The sequence below is a fragment of the Schistocerca serialis genome, chromosome 6 (genome assembly GCF_023864345.2).
Source record: "Schistocerca serialis cubense isolate TAMUIC-IGC-003099 chromosome 6, iqSchSeri2.2, whole genome shotgun sequence".
Classification (NCBI taxonomy): domain Eukaryota; kingdom Metazoa; phylum Arthropoda; class Insecta; order Orthoptera; family Acrididae; genus Schistocerca; species Schistocerca serialis.
In genome coordinates, this window is record NC_064643.1 from 554,816,740 (window position 1) to 554,843,481 (window position 26,742).

The window sequence follows — 26,742 nt, forward strand, 5'->3', positions numbered from 1 at the left end:
TGATTGATGAACTACGTCAGTTGAGTGTTAATGTACTGTGTGGTATTGTATGACACATCATTGGCCCATATTTCATTGATGGCACTCCTAAAGGGGGATAGTTTAGCCCCTTCTTCAGCTGTACCGTACTGGAACTGGTCCACCTCTTATAATGTGTCATAATGGGGCATGTCCTGCGCGTAATGTTTATTGTTGCGAAATGACAACTAGTGTTACAGTTAGTGGTAACACACTTGGATTCTCATTTCTAAACCTCGTGAGTTCTGAAATATGTAGCGTGTAAAGGATAGCAACGGCATCACAGTGTCTGACGTAATGCATCACATGTAGTACTGTGCTCAGAGCAGGTGTTGTCTGCACTGGGTGCCTGTATTCTGCCATAAACACACCAGTATCACCATGGCATGCTCTACCTTTGGTGTACAAGTGTCTCCTAATCTGGTCTGCTGAACTGCTCTCATACTGTAACATAATTCACATGTGTTGCCGCAGTAAAACCTCTTTTCTTGTGCCTTGTTACATTTGCCATCATCTAGTCGATATGCCAGTCTTCAGTAATGAAGAAAAACTGGATATTATTTTAAATTATGATGAATGTCACAGAAATGCAACCGCAGCTGTGACACTGTGTGCTGAATGCTACCTAGATCGGCAGTGTCCATCACATTGAACCATTGGCAACATCTGCAAGACACTCACGGAAACAGGAAGCTGGGCTCCCACAAAATGTCGACATCTTACGCTAGCGACTGGCAATGGGAACAAAATTGCTGTTCTGGCTGCTGTAGCGCACAATCCTCAGGTGGGTGTACGAGAAATTGCACGAGGCGTAGGAATAAGCCACAGTAGTCTGTGCAGAATCTTGCATCGGCATCGGTTTCATCCATTCCATATGTCACTGCACCAAGAACTATACGGGAATGACTTTGAATCCCGCATTTCATTCTGTCATTTTGCACTTGAACAGTTGCAAGGTAATCCAGTATTCCTAAGCAATATGTGGGCGAGGCTTCATTTACAAATCATGGTAATGTGAATCTGCAGAACATGCACTACCGGTCTGTGCAAAATCCTCACTGGATTTCAATGTTTGGTGCGGCATCATTTCTAACTATATTATAGGTTCCTATTTTTACTGTGTAACATTGAATGGACAGCAATATGCATCATTTCTTCAACACATACTAGTGCTTCTATGGTGGATCTAGGATTGGAAACTCATCTATCAATGTCTTTCCAACATTATGGGTGTCCCACACACAATGCAAAAGTTGCCAGAGACGTTGTAGATGTGACGTGAGGATGGGGTGGGGAGGTACTGTGCGATGGCCAGCACGGTCCCCTGACTTGACACAGTTAGACTTGTTTCTCTGGGGCGCAGTGAGCGTCAGTGTGTATCAAAATCCCCCAATTACAGTAGAAGATATTGCCACACATTCCGCAATAATACAATGTTGCATATCTGTAGAAACTCTACACTCTGTGCAACACTCTCTCGTTACCCATCTGCAAACGTATTGATGCAAACAGAGGGCACTTTGAACGTATGTTGATGTGACACAGTTTCATTGGTCAAGATGTGAGCGCATTTTCTATGCTGGATGTTGTGCACAACAGTACAGTTTCTGTGGGCGACAGGCACTAGTAAACGTGTGTAGCAAAGTGAATTCAAGTGTGTTATCTCTAATTGTAGCTCTAGTTGTCATTTCTCTAGAATAAGCATGCATTTACAATTTGAAAAACGTAACTTTGCATTGGACGTGTTACTTGTTTATTTTTGTGGGTTGTGCATACCTTCCCATTGTGTGAGCCCCTGACACAGGGAGCATGAGGTGTTCGCTTTAGTCTCAGGATGTGCACTTCATTTATTTCAAGCGTTAACTTCGCTTCGCAATTTCTCGGGATGTAATTGACGTGTTGCAATGCAGCCAATGCCATGATTTTTGTGATTTCTCATGCTATTGATTGCATACGAAATTATAGGGGTTGCCCATTTAAAAATACACAAGTCTGTGTTGAAAATAGTATTTGTTTACAGTATAAAATTTTGCATAGAATGTGGTTTCTTAAGCCCCTGCCGTACATTCATGTTGGTGAAAATCTTTTTGGAATATTTGTTATTCTTCCAGAGTTATTTGAGGTGGCAGAATTAGGTGAGACACACTGTATACCTGCACATAATTTTGCACGAGCTCACATTAATAAATCTGGAATTAAAAGCTAAACATTTCTGAAATGATTCATTACAAGAAAATTACTTTTGTTCTATTTTTCGCACTGAAGTGTCCACTTTTGTACAACTTGATAGATATTTGTATAATATTAAAGATAAATAATTGCTTTGAAGAGTGAGAGGCTGTTTTTACAGTACAATTGTACCCATTGGTGAGCAGTTAAAAATTAAGATTATTGAATAATTTTGTATGATAAAGGAAGTCAGCCAGTCTCTCTCTCTCTCTCTCTCTCTCTCTCTCTCTCTCTCTCTCTCTCTGTCTCTCGCCCTCCCCTCCCATCCCCACTGTGGTTGTGTAGATACATATAAATAGATTAACTTGCTGAACCTGTTTAAAGTATAAAACTGTTATCTGAGTTTTTATAGTCACCGGTGATATCTCCAGCATTGGGAGATGAAACGTTGGTCACAGAAGTAGGCCTTGGACCTTGGCCTAATGTCCATACTGGATGTGAAAGCATACATTGTATGATTTGCACTTAGCATTCATTGGCCTTTTATTGTCTTTAAAGATGTGTGTGTTAATGCATGTGCAATGCAATACACTCGGGCAAACATTTCTTGAGATAAGTCATGGTACAGTTATGGTGTATTCGGTTAATGGCCACCAGCTGTAAAAAACAAATGATTATGCTGCACAGTCAGTTTTCTCATCCAGTGAAAGATATGTGAAACATTGTGAACAATAATAGTTCGAGAGTGTGAATATCAGTGTCCTTATGGGGCAGTGTTTTGACATGGTGCCACAGAAAGAAAATTGGACAGTATCAAGTCTCAGCAGTGCAGAAAACACTACACCTGATCTTCAAATGCTCAACAAATATAGCAACAAGATGCTGGCAAACTAGCAAACTTAAATACACAGTGACCTTTCATGTAGCTTCCACAATGCTGGCATGTTTAGTCATGTCTTCACAACAGAGTGGACAGTTGGCAGTCTTTTATGTCTGTAAGGAAGTTTGGTCATGGTGGGTGGAAGTGGTTGAGCATGGGTGGCAAAAATCTTATTCTCACACATTCATGATCTGTGTGGCAAATTAAATAGAAGTTCTCTATGCGTGAAAGGCGACCAATGCACAAAACATTATTCAAAACCATTTATAAATGAAACGCTAACTTAGACGGATATCCCAAATACAGGCATCAACCACAAGGACAAGGCAGATTCACAGAAAAAATTAAAATACAAGGTGGTGATGAAAGTGAGATTAACAGTTAATGGGTAGTTTCATACAGTCAGCTCCTACCTAAAACTCTTCAAATTTCTACCTAAAGCTATTCAAAGCCCATATTGATGTTGAACATTGCTGTACTGTTAAATCCATCAAATATCTATGCAAGTATATCAACAGAGGCAGTGGTATGGCTGTCTTTACAGACCAGAGAAGACAAGCATGTCATGATAGTACAGTATCAAAAGGGTCATTATATGTATCAATGGCAATAGAGTGAGTTGGCGAATTTTAGGTTTTCCAGTGCCTGATTGAGATCCAGTGGTTTTTCATTAGAGAAACAGCAAAAAAAAGTTGTGACAGAACACCGGCATGAACAACATTGACAACTTTTTTTTAACTACACCTCCAATTGCTGGATGGGTCGGCAGTCATTTTACTGCAGAATCTGATTTTTGCCAAAACTGTACTGTATAATGGTACAAGACTATGCATCAAACAATTGCAGAATAATAAAATCGAAGCCAGTATAGAGACTGGCAAAGAAAATGGGCAAACAGTATTTATAGCGCAATACCTTTAATATCATCTGGACTGCCCTTCAGTTTAAGGCGATGCAATTTCCAGTAAAGGTGGCTTGCAGCATGACCATCAACAAAGCACAGGGCCACAGATATTATGGTGTTAACTTTTAAAATCATGTTTTTTACGTGGTCAATTGTATGTTGCATGCTCACAAGTTGGATCACCTTAAAATTTGTTCATTTATAGTCCGAACAATAAAACTGCAAATATAGTATATAAGCAAGTGTTATGAAAAAATTAAAATATAAATATGGATATACAATACAAATTTAATTTCTTATTAAATTGAGAATTTTTGATTCTGACCCGTTTTATTTAAATAACAGTATTTCATCGCTTCATGGATTAACTAATTTAGTATACACTATAAACATCATATTTCTAATGGAATATATGTATGTATATATTTAATAGGGAGAATGGTCATCATACCATCAACTGATGTGATGTGATGTATCCTGACCTGAGCAATGCTGAGTATTGCAGCTAGTCTTTCAATAAAGATAATCAGCCACACACAATAGCTAAAAGTGTTGCCCCAACACATACATTATGTTCCTTGATGTTCAACCATTGTATGACATTTTGCATCACCAAAACTGGTGTATCACCATTATGCTCAAACACAGCTATGCCTACTTAGACAATGAAAAATTAGGAAATCATGGTTTGTCTCTGCTGTGATGCAAAAGCTAGTAGACAAAATTATCAAGTAACCAGAAGTGTTGATGGGATGGGATGATGAACCATAATTTCTTATTTTCCTTTTGTGCTTTGAAAGCACATTGTTTTAAAGACTGTGCCAGACGATATGGCTGTATCTACGAGGGTAAGTCAATTATTATCCACAAAGTAGTTATAAAATTTTATTGTAACCAAATAGGAAACTTACAAGAACATCATTTTTCGACGTAGTCTCCTTGCGTTTCAACGCACTTAGTCCATCATTGTACAAGCTTCTTGATGCCCTCATAAAAAAAGGTTCTCGGTTGAGCTGCGAGCTAGAAATGCACCGCTTCTTTCACTGCTTCATCCGAGGCAAATCGACAGTCCCTTAATGCCTGTTTGAGTGGACCAAACAAATGATAGTCAGAACGGGAAAGATCGGGACTATATGGAGGATGATCCTGTCCTTCAAATTTGAGTTTCTGGAGCATTTCAGCAGTGTGGGCAGCAGTATGCGGACGGGCATTGTCATGTAACAACACAACACCTTTTGACAGCAATTTTCAGCATTTGCTTTGCATTGCAGGCTTTAGCCTGGCAGTAAGCATCTCACTGTAACGTACACTGTTTATTGTTGAGCTCCTTTCCCCATATGTTCTAGTACTGGACCTTGTGCGTCCCAACAAACCATAAGCATCAGTTTTCCTGTGGACGGTTGGGTCTTGAACTTTTTCTCGCACAGCGAATTTGGATGTTTCCATTCCATACTCTGCCTTTTACTGTCGGGCTCGTAATGATGGCGCCATGTTTCGTCACCAGTAATGATAGTGTCTAAGTAATTGTCCCCTTCGTTACCATAGCGATCCAAATATTTATTGCAGGTGTCCAAGTGCATTTGTTTATGCAACTGGGTTCCTTTTGGGACCCATCTTGTACAAACTTTATGAAACCTGAGTCTGTTGTGGATGATTTCGTAGGCAGAACCGTGACTAATTTGCAGATGATGTGCCACTTCATCAATAGTTAATCATCTGTCTAAGAGAACCATTTCATGTGAACTCTCAATGGTTTCTTCATTTGTGGTGGTAAATGGTCTTCCGGCTCCTTCATTGTTTGTAACACTTGTGTGACCATTTCGGAATTTTTCACTCCTTTCGTAGACACTCCATTATGGCAAACCACTGTTGCTGTACTGTACCGAAAGTCTTCGATGAATATCGGCCCCTGATAGACGTTCTGACTACAAAAAATTGATCACTGAACATTGCTCTTCTGTGGTGCAAATAGACAGCGGCGCAGCCATGATTAACGGCATAGCAGCGAATACGAAACTAACCTAGCAGCTTGAAAATTGCACAGATATAACAACAAATAAACAAATCATGCATCATCAATGTAAAATGACAGTAATACCAAAATAAACAAAAATATAACTAATCAAAATATCCACGGGTATGCTGCCGGTCTATAGTGTCCAACGGGCACAATATTTCGGCGATCAAACATGTCGCCATCATCAGGTGAACTGACGGACTGAGCTCCTGTGAACGTGCCGGCACGGAGATCCGTACGCTATGGCTGCTCAGAGGGAACTGAGCAGCCATAGCGTACGGATCTCCGTGCCGGCACGTTCACAGGAGCTCAGTCCGTCAGTTCACCTGATGATGGCGACATGTTTGATCGCCGAAATATTGTGCCCGTTGGACACTATAGACCGGCAGCATACCCGTGGATATTTTGATTATCAAATACGCCGGGAGAAACTCAAGAATCAAAAATATAACTAAATTGCGGATAATAATTGACTTACCCTTGTATTTTCCTTGCAGAACACTATGAAGACTTGCATGCGTTACATTATATGTTCACAAGTCACCAAACTATTCCAGTACTTTTCTAGTACTTTCTCCCAAATCTGGGTTTTCTGAGAGGGTCCTATTTCATACAGTCAGCAGATCTATTCAGAAAATCTATTACAAAAGGAAGGTTAGAAAGACTGTGAACCAACAGTGCAATGCTAATTCACACGTGCTAGTGGAATTAACACAGAAGTGTATAGTGCACTGCCACTGTTATCACATTAGTTGTTGTAATGAACAGATGTAGACACATCATTTGTGTATTGAACCAGGGACCTAGAAACAACAGAAAGGCTTCGTCCCCACTGTAGCCCTCAGTGGTTCACAACAGCCCACAGCAGTCCACCCATCCCACTGCCACCCCACACTTAATCCAGTGTTATTGTGCGGTTCGGCCCCCAGTGGACACCCCTCTCCCGGGAACGTCTCTTCCCAGACGAATGTACTGCTTGCATGTTTGCTTGGTAGAGTAATTATGGTGTACGTATATGTGGAGACAGTGTTTGCACAGCAAAAATAGTGTAACTGAGGCAGAATAAGGGGAATGAGCCCGCATTCGCTGAGACAGATGGAAAACCACCTTAAAAACCATGTGCAGGCTGACCGGCACACCTTCCCACTCGGGAAGCAGTGCATTTAGACTGTGCAGCTAGCTGGGTGGCCTGACACGTCATTCTCATAATGTAGACAATCACGTGCCCCAGTCAACACATGACTTCCCTCACTCCTAGCCTTAGGAAGAGGTTTATAAACAGCCTGTGCAGTAGAGCTAATAAAATCAACCAATGGCAAACACTTCAGTGTCGTACAAAGCTTAAACCTTTCCCTAGCATGAATAAAGCTGTTTACAGGAAGCATACTAAGATTGACTTATATCTACAGGCTGATACCCGTCATCATCGGCTCAGTGTGAAGGGATACTTCGCACCTTCATTCACAGGGCCTACATAATTTAGGATCCTGAGAGTTTGTCGAGTGAGTTACCCCATCTCGAGGTCACTTTCCATCAGAATGGATATAGTAAAAGACAGATCAGATATGCATTGCACTATCGACCGACCATGAACTGGCTGAGTGATGATAATATCGATTTGGCACCTAGATCTACAGCCTTAGACAGGGAGCATCTCCAACAAGATTGAACGTATTTTGTGAAAATATGATGTGAAATATGTTTTCTGACTTCCATCTAACATAAGTGTCCTTTAAGGTTCGGTTAAGGATGATCATGATTTGTATAAGGTGGGTATCTATCATATTTCTTGAAGTTGTGGCATGTCAGACTATCAGGAGTGGTGTACTTAGCAATAGCTTCATACTGGCTCTTACGACATCTGAGTAAACTGGTTATTGTGTACGACTGTTTGGGTATTGGTCACCTTATGAAATATAACAACTTGGAATTCTGGCACGCACTTCCAGCTATTTGGATAGTGTTATTCAGAAAGCAGTTGAAATGAAATTAGCAAGTTACCTTGTAAATAGAGATGGGGTTTTTGCTCAAATTCTGCAGGACCGTGCTCCACCCTTCTTCAAAAAACAGAAAAAAACTCCGCCCAAACAGCCTATGAAAGCCCAACTGCACTGACAGGCCGCCGTGTCATCCTCAGCCCACAAGCATCACTGGATGTGGATGGGCATGTAGTCAGCACACCGCTCTCCGTGCCATATGTCAGGTTACGAGACCAGAGCCACTACTCGATCCAGGAGCTTCTCAGTTTGCCTCACAAGGGCTGAATCCATCCCACTTGCCAACAGTGCTTGTCAGACCAGACGGCACTCATCCAAGTGCTAGCCCAGCCCAACAGTGCTTAGCTTCAGTGATCTGACAGGAACTGATGTTACAACTGCAGGGAGGCCATGGCTTCAAAAAACAGAGGGACAGAGTTAATGCTACCTTGCTACCTCAGCCACTGTTTTGTAATGTGTGTGTGTGTGTGTGTTTCTGGAATTGCTCTGAAAACCTTGGTTTTAAGTTCACTTGCACAGCTGCAGTTTACTCTTGAAAGTGACAGAGCAGTCAGCTGTCAATATATCGGCAGCTGTTGGTGACATCACCCAGCTGCATTCCCCTAGGTTATTTGAATATAAGGAGAAATTCAGGACTTACATTACATTTCTATTGAGAGTAAAATATCATTCACAAAGAGCTTCATGGAGCACTCGAAATTATCTGTTAGGTCATTTATGTATAGGATGTGGCAGAAAAATAGGCTGATTTGGATGTAGCAAAACAGGCAGAGGATTATATTGCAAAGTATTTTCAATCACAACAAGAAAACCCTTGTGTATTGCCATTTCACACACTGTTCCTGGTTTGAAAATAATGTCTTGTAGGTGGCCACCATTGTTACGTTGACACTCAGACAATGTGCGATGTCAATCATTCACAGCAGTTTCAGCATCTGTATAAGAATTTTTTTGTATAAAAATGTTTCTGAGTTCTGCACGAATTGTGTCTTTCAGTTCCACAATTGTGTGAGATGTCCAGCATATATCCTGTGTTTCAGGAACTCTTAGATGAGATAATCAGGGAAAAATTAGTTGTTAGGTTTTGGAGGTCACAAAATGACCCCATTCCGTGAAATGATGTGGTTACCACACTCTGAGCAATGCTGCCATTGAAATTTGAGCACAGTGCTTTGCCGAAACAAATACTCATTAGCATACTGTTGGGATGTGACTGTGGGTGCTCATCCATATTCATCTTCTAAAAAGAAAGATTATGCCCATGAAAGAGAGAGTGGACTACACAGTGACTTTCTGGCTGTGTAAGGGTCATTGATGGAGCTTGTGAGGATTGTCCTCACACCAGTAATGGCAGTTTTATTTGTTGACATAATCGCCGAGATAAAAATGTGCATCATCACTCATCTACAGCAAATATAAAAAGTCGTAACTGTCCCCAATCTAGGCAACAGTTCAACAGACAGAGTCATTTGCTTTTCATAATCACTTTCATTTAACTGTTGCACAACCTGTATCTTGTATGGTTGCAACTTTAAATCACACTCCAAAACTCTGTTCACGCTATGACAAGACATTCCCACTGCTGGTGCAATTTGTTTCATAGAAAGCCTTGGACTGTTTGTTGCAACATTTCGTACCTCCTCATTTGTGTGAGCAATAACTTCTGGGCCCTCCTGGCAATTTCAGCCCAAGTGCACATCCTATTGCTTCAGAGTTTTTCACCCATAACCACAATTCATGTGGTGATGATATAAGATCATTCTGTCTAAGCTTGAAATGGCGACAGTATTCCCATCTAGCAGCAGCAACACAATCACAGTTTTTTGTAAAAGGCCTTCAAAGCCACAGCATGTTCAGGCCCACTCCAGTTCTCTATTTCAGTAAATGGTGAACCTACCAGAAACATATTACAAACATTCAGTGTTGCCAATAACATCATTCCACTTTAAGAGACTAATTAAAACAGCCTATTTTTCTGTCACACCCTGTATACTGTGAACAGCAAAGGTCATATAACATCCCTTGGGGTACACCCTGAGTTACTTTTAAATCTGAAGAGTTCTCTCTATTAAGAATAGCACACTGACTGGTATTTGCTAGGATCTCTATTGTCCAATTGTAGAGGTGGTTTGAAGCTCCAGACACTCAAAATTTGCTAATTAGACACCAGTGCCAGACACTCCAAACTTATTCATTAGACAACAGTGCAGACTATCTAATCCCTTCCAGAAGTAAAGAAACACGGCATCTACCTGGGGTCTGTGGACAAACCCAAGCTGGGTTTCACCTGTCTGTTGTGGGCCTGTTTGATAACCTTTTTTAGAAACAGGAATGATCTCTGTACATTTTTCCAATCACTATGAATGCTTCATTCCTCCAACTACCTACAGATACTGCTGCCAGAACAGTAACAAGTTTTTCCACATACTCTATGTAGAATCATACAGAATCCAATCAGGTATTTCCAAATTTGCCAAAGATTTCAAGCATTGCCCTAATACTGACTTCATTCTTTTTTTTTATGCTTAGGGTATGTGTAAATCTGCATGAAGCTCTCTTTGCTTTTTAAACAGCTTTCTAAAACACCTGTAGAACCACATGCACATCTAAGGCATGTGGTAGTTTATCCATTTATACTCAACATTTTCAGTCTCTCGGAGGAATGTGTCATACTGACTACTCAGGTAATCTGAAATAACTTCCTTGTCACATTTACTATGTAGACATCTTCATATCTTTCTTTACATCCTTACTGACACCTATAGTCTTAATCTCTGATCTACTGTTCAAAATAACTTTTAGATAAAGCATGTAAGAACATCACACAATTCCCAGTCCTTAGTACCCACCTTAATCACTTTAGTCTCCCACTAATCAATCAACTGACAGTATAACTATTAATGCACAACTTTTTTTGTTTTATATCAATGAAGGCTCCCCCTGTGATGATGAGATGTATGGAATACAATTGGGAAATAAATAAGTGAATGAACTAAGAGTGTTTGAAGATTACAGTGGTAGCATGAAAGAGGAAATAAAAATAGGATACATGGGAAAAGAAGTTTGTTTGTTGAATAACAGCCAAAAAGTATGGCTGTTAATAAAAAATGAAAACTTAATGCAGTCATTACAAAACTCATGGCATGGTATCACTTATAATAAAGTATCAGTTAATTCTGAAAGAGGGATAAAATACAGGGAGTGAAAGGCTATTTACAATTCACACAGTAACCTGTCTGCTGTTGTAAGGAAACAATGGTTGACATGGGAGGGAGACAGGATTGTAGCCTACCCCAGTGTTATTCAATCTGTTCATTGAGCAATTAGTAAAGAAAACCATAGAAAGATATGGAGTAGGATTTAAAGTTCAGGGAGGAGGAATAAAAACTTTGAAGTTTGCCAATGACATTGTAATTCGATCAGAGACAGTAAAGGACTTGGGAGATCAGTTGAACGGATTGGGTAGTGTCTTGAAAGAAGGGTATAAAATTAACATTAACAAAAGCAAGACAAGGATCATGGAATGGAATCGAATTAAATAAGGTAATGCTGATGGAATTAGATTAGGAAATGAGACAGTTGTAGTAGATGAGTTTTGTTATCTGGGCAGCAAAATAACTGATGATGGCTGAAGTATAGAGTAGATAAAATGTAAACTGGCAATGGCTATAACAGCATTTTTTAAGAGGAAAAATTTGTCAACATCGATTGTAGATTCAAGTGTTAGGAAGTCTCTTCTGCAAGTATTTTGAAGGAGTGTAGCCATGTATGAAATGAAATGTGGACAATAAACAATTTAGACAAGAAGAGAACACAAGCTTTTGAAATGTGGTGCTACATAAAAGATGCTGAAGATTAGACAGGTAGATTATGTAAGTAATGAGGAGGTACTGAATAGAACTGGGGAGAAAAGAAATCTTGCCACGCAGCGTGACTAGAAGAAGGGATCAGATGGTAGGAAACATTCCGAGACATCCAGGGATATCAATTTAATGCTGGAGGGAAGTGTGTGTGTGTGGGGGGGGGGGGGGGGGGGGGAATTGTAGAGAGAGACCAAGATATGAAGAATACAGCAAGCAGATTCAAAAGGATGTTGGTGGTAGTAGCTATTTACAGATGAAGAGGCTTCCACAGGATACAGCAGCATGGAGAGTTTTATCAAACCAGTCATCAGACTGAAGACAACATAATTGATGGATGCTACAGCAACAAGGAGAAGAAAACATTTAAACAGAAATAAACACCCAATGATGTACTTCATCTCACTGTTTAGTGTACAGGCCTAATCAGAGCAAGAAAATGAAGTATGTCAATGCTGCTAACATCGTCGTAATGTGAGAGAAAGCTGTACAAAAGCTCTGGAAAAAAAATGGTATCTGTAATTGTTTTGTAGTAAAACATGCAGTATGCCATCAGTATGGAAGAAAGAATAGTTATTATAGTAATTCGATGGAAGGACTGCCAATGGCCCAAAATCTCCTGTCATCTGTAGAAGATTTCTGCAGAATCATTCAGAATGAAAGTACTTAAAATGGAATTTACGTCACTATGAGGTTGCATATTATTTATTTCCACTTGAGGCAACTATTAAGATGATGTAGATCTTGAGTTACCTTTAACCCAAAGAGGAGGCTTTAGTTGGACATTTCAAGTCCCAAAGATGGTGTAAATATGTTTAGGATAAGAGTGCATGATTTCAGATGTCAGCTGTGAAGTACCCCAAGAGGATGCCAACATATGCCAAATTCAAGAAGAAAGTACGGAATAGAAATGTGGCAGAAACTTTATTCAGGATTCTGACATCACCCTTGGATATAGTCTGAAGTTCTTGTAGATTCCATGACCTCCTACTTAAGTTATCAACAAATTAATTGAATTTGCAGTTAAGTAATGGAAGGATTTTGAGTTTGATTGTGAATCCAACATTTATGGTGTATCAAATCAACCCATGCAAAATTTAGAATGTTTCTGTTCTCAAGATTTGAGGCAATACCTGAAACCTATCTACCGGAGTTGATATACCAAGTTACAATTATCTGCAAAGGGTACCAGTACCACTTGCAATTGTGTTGCATCTGCATGAGGTACATAAAGCTTTTGTATTGTAGAGTCTTACATAAACAATCGTTAAATAGAGATAGTATACGTTATTTGTCAGTCACGCCCTTGTACTAGATTTTACACTTTTAAAAGTATGAAGCTGGTGAGTCACTTAAAGCTGCTGCCTTTCTGCTGTTGTCAATTTAACAACTATTTTTAATGTAGAAGAACAACAGCACGAGATGCCATCATGCAATTTGTTATGTTTCTGTTTTAGCTTTAGATTTACTCCTTCTAATCTCTAGTTTCTGTATCTTCGCAGCACTTCCTTCTCACAACTCACAATACTTAAACACTGCTGTCAGGAAACAAATGCAGACATTGCAGAGATAGCGTCTGTATCCATGGTAACTGGACAACGGCATCTCGTGGCCACAAGAAGAACTCGTATAGTGACGTTTGCGCCTTAGCTAAGAGTCTTTGGCTACGGATATCGAAAATAAAAATGGCCGCCGTCGGCAATGGACGGAGTATGATGGATCCTCAATCAGGAACGCAAAATTCACTCGTTGATCGTATTAAGTGCCTGTATCCTATGGTTAATGAAGAGGAGACGCCGTTACCGAGGTCATGGAGTCCAAAAGATAAATATAACTATATTGGATTGTCTCAAAATAACTTGAGAGTGCATTATAAAGGTAAGTCCAGCTGCAAGAAGAGTTTTGGTTAGGTTATGCTAACTACTTTTGGTTGCGTTGGTTTGTTCGGTTTCAGGAATACATTTCAATGTGTCAGCATCATAATATTCATTGACCTGTTTTCCAAGCCATCTTGCGTACAATGCCAGAGGCTTCTGTTAGTTAATGTCATCGACCATAGCAGTGACCAAGGTCTCTAAACAAAGAAATCAGCTGATCGCTTTTCGTAATGACGCAGTTCGTTTCTCAAAACTAATATGTGCGTGTGGAAAACCGAAGTGAAAGAAGCTAATAGTTAGCACAGAATCGCTATGCAAGGTTTAATGTCGTCTGTCAAAATGGAAATATGTTCATGTACTTTCGAAATTTTAGTACGTGTGTGTGTGTTCAGTAAACGAGAGAAAAATCGAGAGCGTCGTCAAAAATACTGATTTTTCAGATTTAATAATACTACAAAATTTTTTTCCCAGGTACAGATAGCTTACCATTACATTCAGCTGTTAAGAATAGATAGTGTAGGCTTACTGCAACAAGGCTATCATGTCGTTGCCATTGTTATTTTTTTATCAATGTGTTCTAATATGTAAACTCGGATTTTACTATTTCCATTGTAAGCTTAATTAATTTCTCGTATGGAATAAGCGGATTTTGAAAAGCACGTAGCAAGACTTCCAGATTAATATGCATTAACCTTTATAGCAATGCAAGCGACTATTTGTAGCATGAGTTGGGAAGTATGTACTTAGTATTTTTCGTTGAAATTCACTATGTCATCTAAGAAAAAGGGTTACTTGTCTTTGTAATTTAAATTTAATTTCAGCGTCATTCCATGAGGGCACACTGCAGGCGCTCACGAGTGAGTGAAAGCGAAGTCGAACGTACACTAACGTTTCAGTCAACATTTTGCTAATAAGGATGATTTTGTCACGAACTATCATTGCTTAAAACACGAATGGCTTCCACAACAAAACATAACGTTTACTTGAGGATCCGTAGACCTACGGCTTGAGTAACACGTAAACGTATTACAGTGTTCTTTTATTTGTGTATTCCATTTTGATTAGATTCGGTAACGCCCGTGTTACGAAATTGTTTCCCATAATATATGACAACTCATACCGCAGTGCCAATTGTAGGATCGTCAGTTTGTTGCAATTTTGTTTCACAAATATTCTCCAGATTTAAATTAGATTATTCAGTTTTTGTTCCATAGACCCAAAAAAATGATTCTCGTGGGTGTGGAACATGTGAGAAAGTATCACATAAAACATTTGAATATATTACTTACTACCCTGATCATTTGTCAGGAGATAGTCGAAATAGGTTAATACAATGCAGTTAACTGGAACAGCTAATATTTACAGAATTAACGTGCAGTCAGAATGAAACACTGTTATGCACTGTTAATAGATTTATCATACACAAAATACCCAATCTCGACTGTTGTGACCAAGTGTTGTCAAAACTGAAATCTAAAATATTTTTACTTAAGCTGGCTTAACAGTCTCTGTTAAAGATATTCATCTATGGGATAGGAGTTGCCCATCAAAAAGTCTTTCAGACTCTGTGTAAACTGTGCTTTATCTGAAACCAAGTTTTTAATGCTTACTGGAAATTTGTTTTGCCATTAGGAACTAGTCACCTTCATACTAGTTGTTAATTTCATATGGTTTTATTTTAACTTATTGAAGTGTCAAGTGCTTACTGTTTGTGTGGGAAGATGAACAAGTGAAAAACATTTCATGTATTTAGAGAACATAATGACTTAATATTTTTGGAAAAACATAGTTTATATACGATCACAATGTTCTCCCTTAACCAGAAATTCTGGTAGTGTAACACTACTGTTTATGAAAGGACATATGGAATCTGGTTGCAGCATTTTGATTTTTGAAAACAAAGTTGAAGGCAGATATGGAGCTGAAGCAAATTAAATGTTTGAAGAGCTGCACAAGGGAGGATGGTAAGAGTTTCCTTAGAATAAAGTGATCATTTTAAATTGCTTTTAAAGTCGAACGAAACAGAAGTAGGAAATAACTGAGGGACATAAGGTATAGGAGAAATTGGGGTAGTAAAATCTGTTTTCAGGAGAAGTTAGTGAATAGGCAGTATTTATAGATGTCTTAGTGAATATTATAATATCAGCTTTGTAGCTCGGACCTTCTATGTCGACAGTACACATCAAAAAGCAGAAGGTAGCTTTAGGGCAGTCTGTTGTGGCATCTTGCAGATAGTGCACGTGGTGGTACAGTGATACTATGGATAAGAAATTATATATGGGCATGTGAAAGTGTCCTTCACCGTGAAGTCTTTGTGTGGTCAGAGACTCGCGTCTGTAGTGTAGCCAGAGACCCACCTTAAGTTGCAAGATGGCAATTCGATTTTGAGTGGCAACCCCTGTGGATGACAATGGGAGATTTATTGTGACAAGAGATTGTTCTGTAGCATGTCCCAGTGTCTACGTGTGCATAATATTTAACACAATATTCTTTATATATATAAAAAAAAAGAGTGAAAGGTGAGTTTGATGCAGAAGTGTTATTTGTATAATGAAAGTTAGGTGTATAATGACTGATGGATTATCATCAGTTTTACACTTCACCAGGAACTTGCATTAAACAATTAGATCAGAAGATGGGAATATGAATCTACAAAATGACAATTGGCTGATCGACGTTTACTGATTTTCAATGTAAGAAAAGTCATTGATAATTTGTGAGTAACAGTTGTGTACTTCATAATATGAATCACATGTGAATCTGCACAATCAAAATGCAGATGTACTGATATAGCCGTGATGAAAAGTCTGAGTCTAAAGATATCGGTTGAATATAGCATTAAATCTTTCCATGCTTCATGGCACCTCGTGAAAAGTGATAAAACAGTATATGCATATGTTGACAGCTGGACTTCATTTTTCCTGCTGTGCATTTTTCATCACTTGGTCAATAAAAGTTGAGGAATTTGGAGGCAGGCAACAGGTATTTTATTGAAACCATAAATTCATTTGTGTAGCCAGAGTATTGTGTGCTGAGCCATCTTACGTTTCTTGCCGAAAAATGAAGGGCTTGAATGCAGGCATTTCCAGATTAGGTTTCTTCTGTGTGTTTTAAGGCAGTATTGTTAAGGGCAAATTGTTTGTGACAGATAGTCAGTTCATATTGAAATGTTTTCGTACAGTGCTTCAAGGTGTACTACAGTCATTAAGTACTTCCCACCAATATCTTCTGTTTTTGTGATGTGTTGGCAAGAAACAAAATTTTATGTTTTATAATAGAAGTACATAGTGGTTCTCACCATAGCCTGGAATAACTGAGAGATGTTACATCCCTGAAGGCATTGTCTGCATATGTCATTTACATTGACTTATGAAGTAAAAAGTTTTCTTAAAACAACTTAGAGCAGTACAGAAAGATGTAGATCTATTTTGAGTGAAGTAACAGATTTCGTATTGTTGAACAAAATGGTAGTCTGTTCATGTTTTGAACTGTGATTTAAATCTTCCCCTTTTACTGTGATATAAAACTAAATATGTGTATACTACATTGCAATGTTGCTAGCTATTTCCCTAGAAAAGTCACGAAATATTTTGTCTGGTTTCTTTGGTGCTCACAAGACCTGTGTGGAATGGAATAGCCGGTCGGTGTGGCCATGTGGTTCTAGGCGCTTCAGTCTGTAACCACGTGACCGTTACGGTCACAGGTTCGAATCCTGCCTCGGGCATGGATGTGTGTGATGTCCTTAGGTTAGTTAGGTTTAAGTAGTTCTAAGGGGTCGACAGAAGCGTCCGATCCTACGCGTCGGCTTTGACCCGTGACGTAAGGGTGTTGTCGTGTGTGACGTCATGACGGCGCGGAGTTTGGTTTGAGTGTGGCTGTCTCCAGTTCTGTTTTATCTTATTTTATTTACTTTTCTGATCTGTTCGTTCTATCCCGTGAGGTTTTTTTTTTAAGACAAAAAACACTAATCAGCTACTGAAGCATCTTTATCTTCTATGGGTTGCGGGGGTTACGACCCCTGGGGAGGTGGGTTGGGTATTCATGCATGGCTGTCTTCACTTACACGTTGTAGCTACGCAAGGCGTCTAAATTTGTTTATATTTAGTTTGCCCCCCACCCAGAACACCCCATTTCCCGCACTTGTCCCGTTAGTGTCATTAGGCTTCTTGTGGAAAGTGTGTGTGTTTGTTTTTGTTTCCGCCATATTTGTGACGTCATGGGTCAAAGCAGACGGGCGGGATCGGACACTTCCGTATTTCCAGTTCTAAGTTCTATGTGACTGATGACCACAGATGTTAAGTCCCATAGTGCTCAGAGCCATTTGAACCATTTTTTTTTGGAATGGAATAAACATTCAGTAATTGAGAAGTAATAAGTATGTTCAGAAAGGTTGAGGCTGTTCCCTCACTGGTACATATATTACAAAATGGAAACTACATTGAATGCCCTCTATAGTATCCTAAAATTGAATATATAGTTCCAAAAAAATTCAAATTGTGGTGTGGAAATGTACAGTTCTGTATGGCAGATTGAGTGGAATGTTTGAATGTGGATTGACTGATTTGTAAGTAACTATCAATATGATCTGTGTTTATTTGATAATAGCATCACTCTGGACAATGTGCAGTTGTCACTGGTATATTGTAAACAGAGCTACCTGTATTGCAGATAATGTACAAGGTTTGACAGTGTACTGAAAACTTTTATAAAGTCAAGCATGGTACTAGATTTTGTAAAAGATTTTAAGATAACTTCCAGTGTAATCAGGCCTAACACTGTCAGAGACAGATCTATTGTGTAAGCTCACTTTGTTTTCAATGCGATACCATGAACATACACCAGTATGGATATAATCAGACAAAACTTTCAAAGGTAATGCAAATCAGCCGACCGCTGTGGCCGAGCGGTCCTAGGCACTTCAGTCCGGAACCGCGCGACTGCTAAGGTCGCAGGTTCGAATCCTGCCTCGGGCATGGATGTGTGTGATGTCCTTAGGTTAGTTAGGTTTAAGTAGTTCTAAGTTCTAGGGGACTGATGACCTCAGCAGTTAAGTCCCTTAGTGCTCAGAGCCATTTAATGCAAATATTGACTGCTGTTATTCAGCATAACTGCACAGCAACATGGCTTGCCATATGTACAAAGGACCAACCTAAAAAGTTAAGAAAGATTCTCATTGCTAAATAAAGGGCACTACATTTCCATATCTGTTTTTAGTTTTACGGTGCCTTGAGCGTAAATCTATATTTGTAAGTCATAATTTTTGTAGTGGGAAAAACACGAATAGTTTTTTCTTTAAAGCAACTTGAAATATAAACACAGTAGTACTTCTGTTTGGACTAGCCTAACGTTCTCAGTAAGAAGGTATATCAAACAGTAAAATTTGCACAAAAAAAATGTGTGATATGAAAAGGGTCGTTTGTCACCAAATGAGCAGTTTGAATATTAAGAAATTAGGGACTACTAATTTTTGTGGCACATTATGCACCACAAAACATACCAATAATATCTTATGAAAGAAATTCAGCAGTTAATATTAAAGTATCAGGTTGCAAAATTTAATTTACACCTCTTCAGAATTCTTGTGTTATTACTGGAGAATGAACGTTCTTGGAAAAAGAAAGGGAAATCGGAATTGCCCCCTCAGCAGTTAGGTAGAGATGAAGCACAAGCAAGTGTTGGACAAGGATAGAGAATGAAATTAGCTGTGTCTTTATCAGAGGTACCATCTGTAGATTTATCTTAATCCATGTTGCAAAACCACGGAAAATCTAAACCTGGATAGACAGATTGGACTGCGAATGGGATGTTCTTGAGTTACTCTTGCCTCAAGTAAATCATACTGCTACTAAAAACAAATGTAATTGGTTACATCTTTCTTCTGAAGATCATAGTCAAAATGCACAGTATAGAGTACTTTTTATTATTTTGGTACTAAGATTTGTCATGTTGCTACTGTCTTATGGGAGGGATGATTGCTTAACGCAACAGTGAGATCTGTCAGTATTCAGGCAGGATCTGCAACCACACAGTTCTCTATTACATCTCTAGCACAATACTTCTGAGTTGAGTCACTTCAGTTGTACGTCCAAACACCATGAAAGTCATAATAACTTTCAGAAAAAAAGAAAGGGAGAAGAAAGTAAAGTACCATAATGGGATTAAAACTGAAATTTTTTGTCAGACATCCAATCACTATTGTGTCTAAAGTTACTAAAGAAGACAGAGAAATAGGATTGGCATGTTATCAGGTACAAAACTGATCACAGTATGTCCATGCAGTAAATTACAAGCATCAATCTTAAGAATGGAAACTTGCAGAAATTTGAAACTGACATCTTATGAGTCAAGTGGAGGCTGCGTATGTGTCTGACAAATGGAATTGGTAAATTTTTCATATTGTGGGGCCACAGTCATAATATATTTCTGTAAAGTCAGTATGGCCATTGGACTTGTTTATTTACAGTGTTACATTTAAACTTATACAATCTTGATTTTTGCTTCAAAGTGCCATCTTAGGCATTTTATAACACTTAAACCACTTGATAATGGCACTTTAAAGCTGAAATCACGATTGTGTAAGTGTAACACTGTAAATAAACAAGTATAATGACGGTACTAACTTTAAAGAAGTGGAATTGGGATTGGTGTGCAACCAAAAGTGATGCAAAAAACTGCAATAGCAGCAAAGAAGTAGCCAGTTTTCCCGACACATTTGGAATTATCGAGGCAGTCCAGAAACACCACTAATCTATAAAATTTATTTGGTGACTTAAATATCCCATTTCTTTGAGATATAAGAGAGTAAACTTGTAAAATGAGGGCCTGAAACTTGTAAAATGAAGGTTTTCAGAAAACAAAAAAGGTTTGTATGAGGTTACTGAAAGCTGGGGAGCATGAATAAGGCTAGCAACCTCAATGCCTATCATTCCTGTCATTTCATTGGTTGTAGAACCGGGTCTAATTTAAATTCAGCTTTTATCGAAAATTGCTGGAATATAGGAAGTTGCAAATACCTGTTGCCATTGTTTTCAGAATGGATTGCTAAACATGTACGCATGAATTACAAGGTGATGTTAGTAGGTGAATAACTATTTTTCTTAGGGTGATTGTATAATTGCTAAGGATGCAGAGAGAATTAATTGCAATTGGTGCAGCAAAGGGAAGATGGTTCTGTTCAAGGGCACAATGAGAGTTTCTAACCCCAGCAGTGAACCACATGTTTCTTAGGGGAAAAATGTGTGTATCTTTCAATATATTAACCAGTGAGATTTCTTTCTTAGTGTTTAGTAATTTAAATCATAGAAATGTAATTTTGGCAGGTCTGCAAAGTGCCTATGTACTATTGCCGCAACAGTATCTTCACTGGACTTCAAATGTAACAGCAGTTTTCAGTTTAGATCCCACTGTCACATTGAAGCTGCTCTATATGAGTTTTTCACCATCTCCATACCTGTGAATGTGTGTACTTCTAGTTTCAAGGTGAACAGGGATTGAAGAATAAGCCTTATGAAACTAAAATATTACTTTATTTTAGAATAAATATTAACCAAACAAAAAGTAAATAGTTTGTTCCAAAATGCACTACTTTGCACATTGTGTAATAAAAAATCTGCTGTTCGGTAGCATTTGGTATTGTGTTTGTCCTCATCACGCATTGTGACATACTTGGATCCTCCTCATCTTACTCCGCAAGATGGTCAAACATATCAATCGAGGACGGCCATCACGAGATCGTCAAATGTATGAGGACACTTTCTGCAAAAATACAGCAAAAGCTTCAGTTGGTTCCAAGTGTGTTCAGTGAGGTTGTCAGGCGATACCACAGGCCTTTCCTTCAGTCCTTGTGCCTTCTGGAGGGAGGCAGTGACGAGGTGCACCAACCTCTTCTGGGAAGGTGTGGGCTGGGCACGGTATTCTCAAGCATTTTCATCTTGGGAGGCAAGCCCACTGCCGAAATGTTGACTGTAAGGCAGATAATTGATTAGAGGGTCCTGTTCCTGTACTACACAGCTCTCAAATTACCCTCGTTGGGATACAAGATGGCTGACATCCATCTGTAGGTTACTTACCAGCTCAAAATCTCTCCCTGGAGTGTTAGCAGTAGTTCACTATTTATTTCTGTCTTTCGCCTTCCTCTTGAGAGAGGTATAGGTAGTGCAGCTGGTATCCTTCATGATCTGTTGATGTATTCTAGTTGTGGTTTGCCTCTTGTATTGTTCCCTTCTATTGTCCCTTCAGTGACACTTTTAATGATTGTGTCAGCATTGCATTGTAAAAGGTAAGCCTTGTCTCATGAAGGTAATCGAACATAGAGGACACACATGGGTGGACCATCTACTGAGATGTGATAAATCTTTAAAAGTATCATTATGGGCCAGAAGTAGGCATAAAAAAATCATTACTCGAATGATTGATTATTGGGATATACTCACTCAGTATGATTAATAAATTCAGTTAAATAATCGAAAAGGCCAATTAATTGACTGTACGCGTAATCACCCATCTCTAGGATGGACTGTTCAGAGTGGACGTGTAGGGGTTAAATTAAACGTGTGGAGGCGGTTGCGTACTGTATTGAGTCAATTCACCCTCCCTGTTGGCTCCAAAAAAAAGGCGGGTAATGCGCAGTTGTGAATCAGACTGAAAGTCCTTGTAGAGGCATACAACCACTATGAATATAATTATTGGAAAGAATTTTAAAAAGCCATATAGTTGCTTAAAAAACTGTCGGTTTTCTCTTAATTTATTCATGATGTGTTTCAGTTTTAACCCATCATCTGATGACCTGTTATAAACACACATGTAACAGGTGGTATGTTACAGATTTTACATGTATGTAACAAATTTTACAGACACAAATTTTTAATAAATGTCAGTTTTAAACGAACAATATTAATGTATAAAACTCTTTTTGATACAGAAATACATATTATTTTAGATAAAAGTTGTCATTACTAACACACAGACTTACTAATATGTAGAATAACTGGTAGCATACCCGTTTTTCTGCTTATTAATAATGACAGTATTTGACTCCTGCATCAAAGTTTCATCCATTTGTATCTAAAATGGTACGTATTTCTGTATTAAAAAAAAAAGCGCTTTGGACATGAATATTGTTCGTTTAAAACTGACCTTTATTGAAAATTTGCGTCTCTGTAAAATTTGTTGCATATGTGTAAAATCTGTAACAATCCGTCTTTTGTGTTTCCATATAATTCGTAACGTAAAATATTGCATTTGTCAGTTTATACTATGTAATCAAATGAAGAGTTAAACATGTAACGCATGGTAGGTAATTAACAAATTCAGAAAAAAAGCCAGCAACTGTTTCTAGCAGCCGCACAGCCCGTTCGATTCTTTCCAGTTATGTTGCATACTTCTCGGGACATAGTAATTGGTAGCTTCAGATGACTGTTGGAGGCACGTTGGCAATACGCGTTTTCTCGTTAACGATTGAAGAGACAGAGCTCAGAGAAAACAGGTTTCCTTCACCTCTGTTACACTTGTGGCTTTACTTAGTCATTTTCTATGGTCAAGAGTATTAAGAGGTTCCTGGCCAGAACAGCACAAACAAGGCAGGCCACATTTTAACCACTTAAGCTGTCGGGAGTTTAAGATCTTGTTCTTATTTTCAAGTTCGTACCCATACTATTATGACAGTGTCCTCTGGAAGGGTAGATGAAGTTGGGAACCAGTTACTTGATCATGAAGTCTCATCGCAGAGTGTTATGCTTGTTTCCGTCATTGTTGATGACAGAGAAACGGGTAACTACATAGTAACTTGTTTTATGCCACATCTTTCTTCAAGCCATGGTTTTGTCGTCGACTTTTAGCAGCCAGCACATCTCTAGTAGTGTCAGGTGATGCAGTGAAATGTTGTTCAGAGTGGGGTCATTTATATGAATCTTGGTACAACCATCCTCCAAGAAAAGTAGGATCACTTCCCATACACAATAAGTCGTATTGTTGATATTGCCACGATGACCAGGTGGGAGACCAGGCTATGAGTAGATCAAAGGAGAGCGGAAAATTGCTGCAGTTTCAGTGGAAGTGACAGTTCCTGTAAAGATGGAATTTTTTTGGACTCGAATGAACGTTCTACTCGCGCAGACTAAGTTGACACTACGCGCAGTGGCTGGTGGAAGTGACCGTAAATGCATTTCCCATATACAGTCACTCTCATCAGACACTGCACCGAGTGTAAAGTTAGGTGATGCGGGTAATTGTAGATTAGTAGGGATATCTGTTTAGGTGCTAACAGTCAACTCTGATCCAGCGGTAGTAGGATATTCGCACTGTAGTGGTGTATAAAGCTCGACCAATAGAAATGTGTGAATCATATAAAGGCATTGAATATATGATGTAAGCGAAGTGAATATGCCCTGTGACAGTCTTTGGTTCTCAGCATTTTCTGTTGAGAGAAGAGTAATGTGACTTGCAGAAAACCTGAAATATTTCTTCAAGGTTAATCCTTTGGCCTTATCGAGACTGTTTCAGAGCAGAACACACTCCACAAAACAGTTGTGACTAAGCCATTTCTTTGCTATACCCATTCTTCCTAGAGTGCTAGTCCCACAAGGTACGCAAGTGAGCTACTGTGAAATTTGGAAAGTATGACGATGATACTTAAGGAATCGAAGCTATGAGGCTGAGAGATCTACATATGTTCCTTCATTTCGTTTAAAAAAAGCAAACTCCCATCAGCAGATTCGCAAATCCACAACTCCTGAGGATAGACTGTACTTTCCACATAGTCGTTGGTTGTTCAGGATTACATCTCCTCGGCTCCATTTTTTGATGGAGGTGTTTTTAACTTGATAAATAATAAACAGTAACTTTGAGTAATGTTTGTTAGTTTATTGTTCAGCACAAAACAGACATCTAGCACCTTGCATACAAGTGTGCTTAACATATGTAATAAAACTGGAGGGGAAAAAGAATCACTGCCCTCACTAAATAGACACTCTCCGAAACAGTCCACACAACTTCCCTCCTTCAGCTGAGCAAGCTTCTTTCATTCTGATGGATTGTAATGTAATTCTTATGGCATGAAGCAAGTCGTACGTCAGAACTGATCGTGGCTTATGAATCGCATTAAGTTTCATGTCATTTTCAGTTAAGTTGGTGGCTAATTATATGGATAATTCAGTGCATCTAAATGGCATTACGAGTCCCTTACAAATTGCCAGTTCTGATAGCATGTAAATCATGTTTGTAATATACCGATTGGGAGTAGAAGGGCTTTTGGTAAGAAAACAAAAATCACTTGAAAAATGCCAAAATAAAAATAAAAAATGCCATTGTAATGCATATCAAGCGATTCCGTTTGGTCGGAAGTTGCCGAAATTGAAATTGGGTTTTGTCTTCGCAAGGTAGTAGAAGAGCTGTCGACGCATTTTTATTCGTGTTTTAATTAATTAGTAGTAATTAAAACATCGTCTATTAAGTGAAACTAGATATCAGAAACTTGGTATTTTGACCTCGTGCTTAGACAGAAATACACCAATAGCTGAAAAAGATTTTTCTAAAAAATAGTGTCAAAATTAACATGGGTTGTGCTCTCAAATCAGGTTTCGCACGATTAGTTCGTGGAGCCGCCATCATTTTTAACATGTATTCAGCTGGGTGTAAGTGCTGCTTCTGACTTCCAATTCATGTTTCTAAAGTTGAAGATAATTACTTAAACAGAAAACATATAAAACGATCTATGCGGAAAAGAGGGATAATTTCAGACAGTATTATGTAGCGGCCGAAAGTGTCTGTTGCACCAGAACCCATTTTTATTATGTACAATTTTAGATTGTAGTTTTCATCTGAAGCAATCGATTTGGAATAGATCGAAGTATAGCGGTCATTCAATCTCGGGTTTCCGAAAAAAGCGGCGAGAGCAATAGTACTATAATAAGACATATTTGGGTAGCTGATATTGTTAAAGAGTACTGGCCTTGAAAGGCCACGTTTGAATCCTGTAGAGAATTTTAATCTGCCTTGTAGTTCCAAAATAACGCACATTCGGCTGCAAAATCAAAGATGCTCATACTGCAAAAAGGTTATACGTACAGTTCTATTTTTTATTTGCCAGTGATAACACAGTCCAGCCGTTCTATCCTATCTAAACACAACAACAAGCAGTGCTGTAGCCATCATTGGACGTACACACATCGCTTGGTCGGATTGTAAAAGCTTCCGGAGCATTTGTAGATACCAGACATGACCCCGTTATTTAATTACAGCTCTTTGGCGGAGGAGTGGGTGAAAAGCCTTTAGTGAAAGTGTAAGGACGTGGGATACCGCGCGTGTCAAGGCGCGAAGGAATGCTTTGTCCACTTAATTTCTCTTCCGAGCGTCCTATGCTTCTTCGTAGTTTAAGTCCATCCTTAGTGAAACTACTTATGTCGTCTCTACTTTGATCGTGAAATTTAATTAGAGAAAGCCAAAAGGCAGAAATTACTTAAAGAATAGTTTCGAATTGGACAACGTTAAGGAAGATTCAGCTGACCCTGACCAGTGAATTTGAAACAGAAAATGTAAAATACGTGTACATACCAGTAACAAACTTACTGTTAGAAACGTTGGTACTGACCAGTAAGTGTCAATACAGCGTGCACAAAGTACAACGGGGGACAACCCAGAAACTATATCATAAGAAGATCGTGAGTGATAGAAATTGTCGAGAGCGTTACTAAATTGAAATGTGAATGGGCTGGCCACATAGCAAGGCGATCAAAAAACATGGATCAGTGATGCTGGAACACGGTGGTACCTGATGGCACAGAACTTAAAAGGAGTAGGGGAATACGGAAGAGGCATTCATTTCAGCGGGGGATGAACTGTGGGTGAAGAAGAAAGAAGTCGCCGATAAGCCGTGGACACGGCGTATGCGCGCGCGTCAAGGCGAAGGACGCGAAGTGATGTGCGTTGAGGCTGAGTACTGCGCAGTCGGGGTGCTGCACTGGCATTGACGCGGTTCGCGCTGAAGGACGGTTCTGTGAGGGCGCCAGGTGCCAACTTCGGCGC

The 26,742-nt window shown here is 39.0% G+C and overlaps 1 protein-coding gene across 1 annotated transcript in view; it reads left to right on the forward strand.

Moving 5' to 3' along the window:
- Positions 1 to 13,520: 13,520 nt before the first annotated feature.
- The window catches only part of LOC126485084 (ran-binding protein 9), a 236,658-nt gene continuing 223,436 nt past the window's right edge, over positions 13,521 to 26,742 (forward strand). Inside the window, exon 1 of the mRNA XM_050108691.1 lies at positions 13,521 to 13,723. Within this exon, the coding sequence (XP_049964648.1) occupies positions 13,531 to 13,723 (193 nt within the window). The 5' untranslated portion in view covers positions 13,521 to 13,530. The remainder of the gene's footprint in view (positions 13,724 to 26,742) is intronic.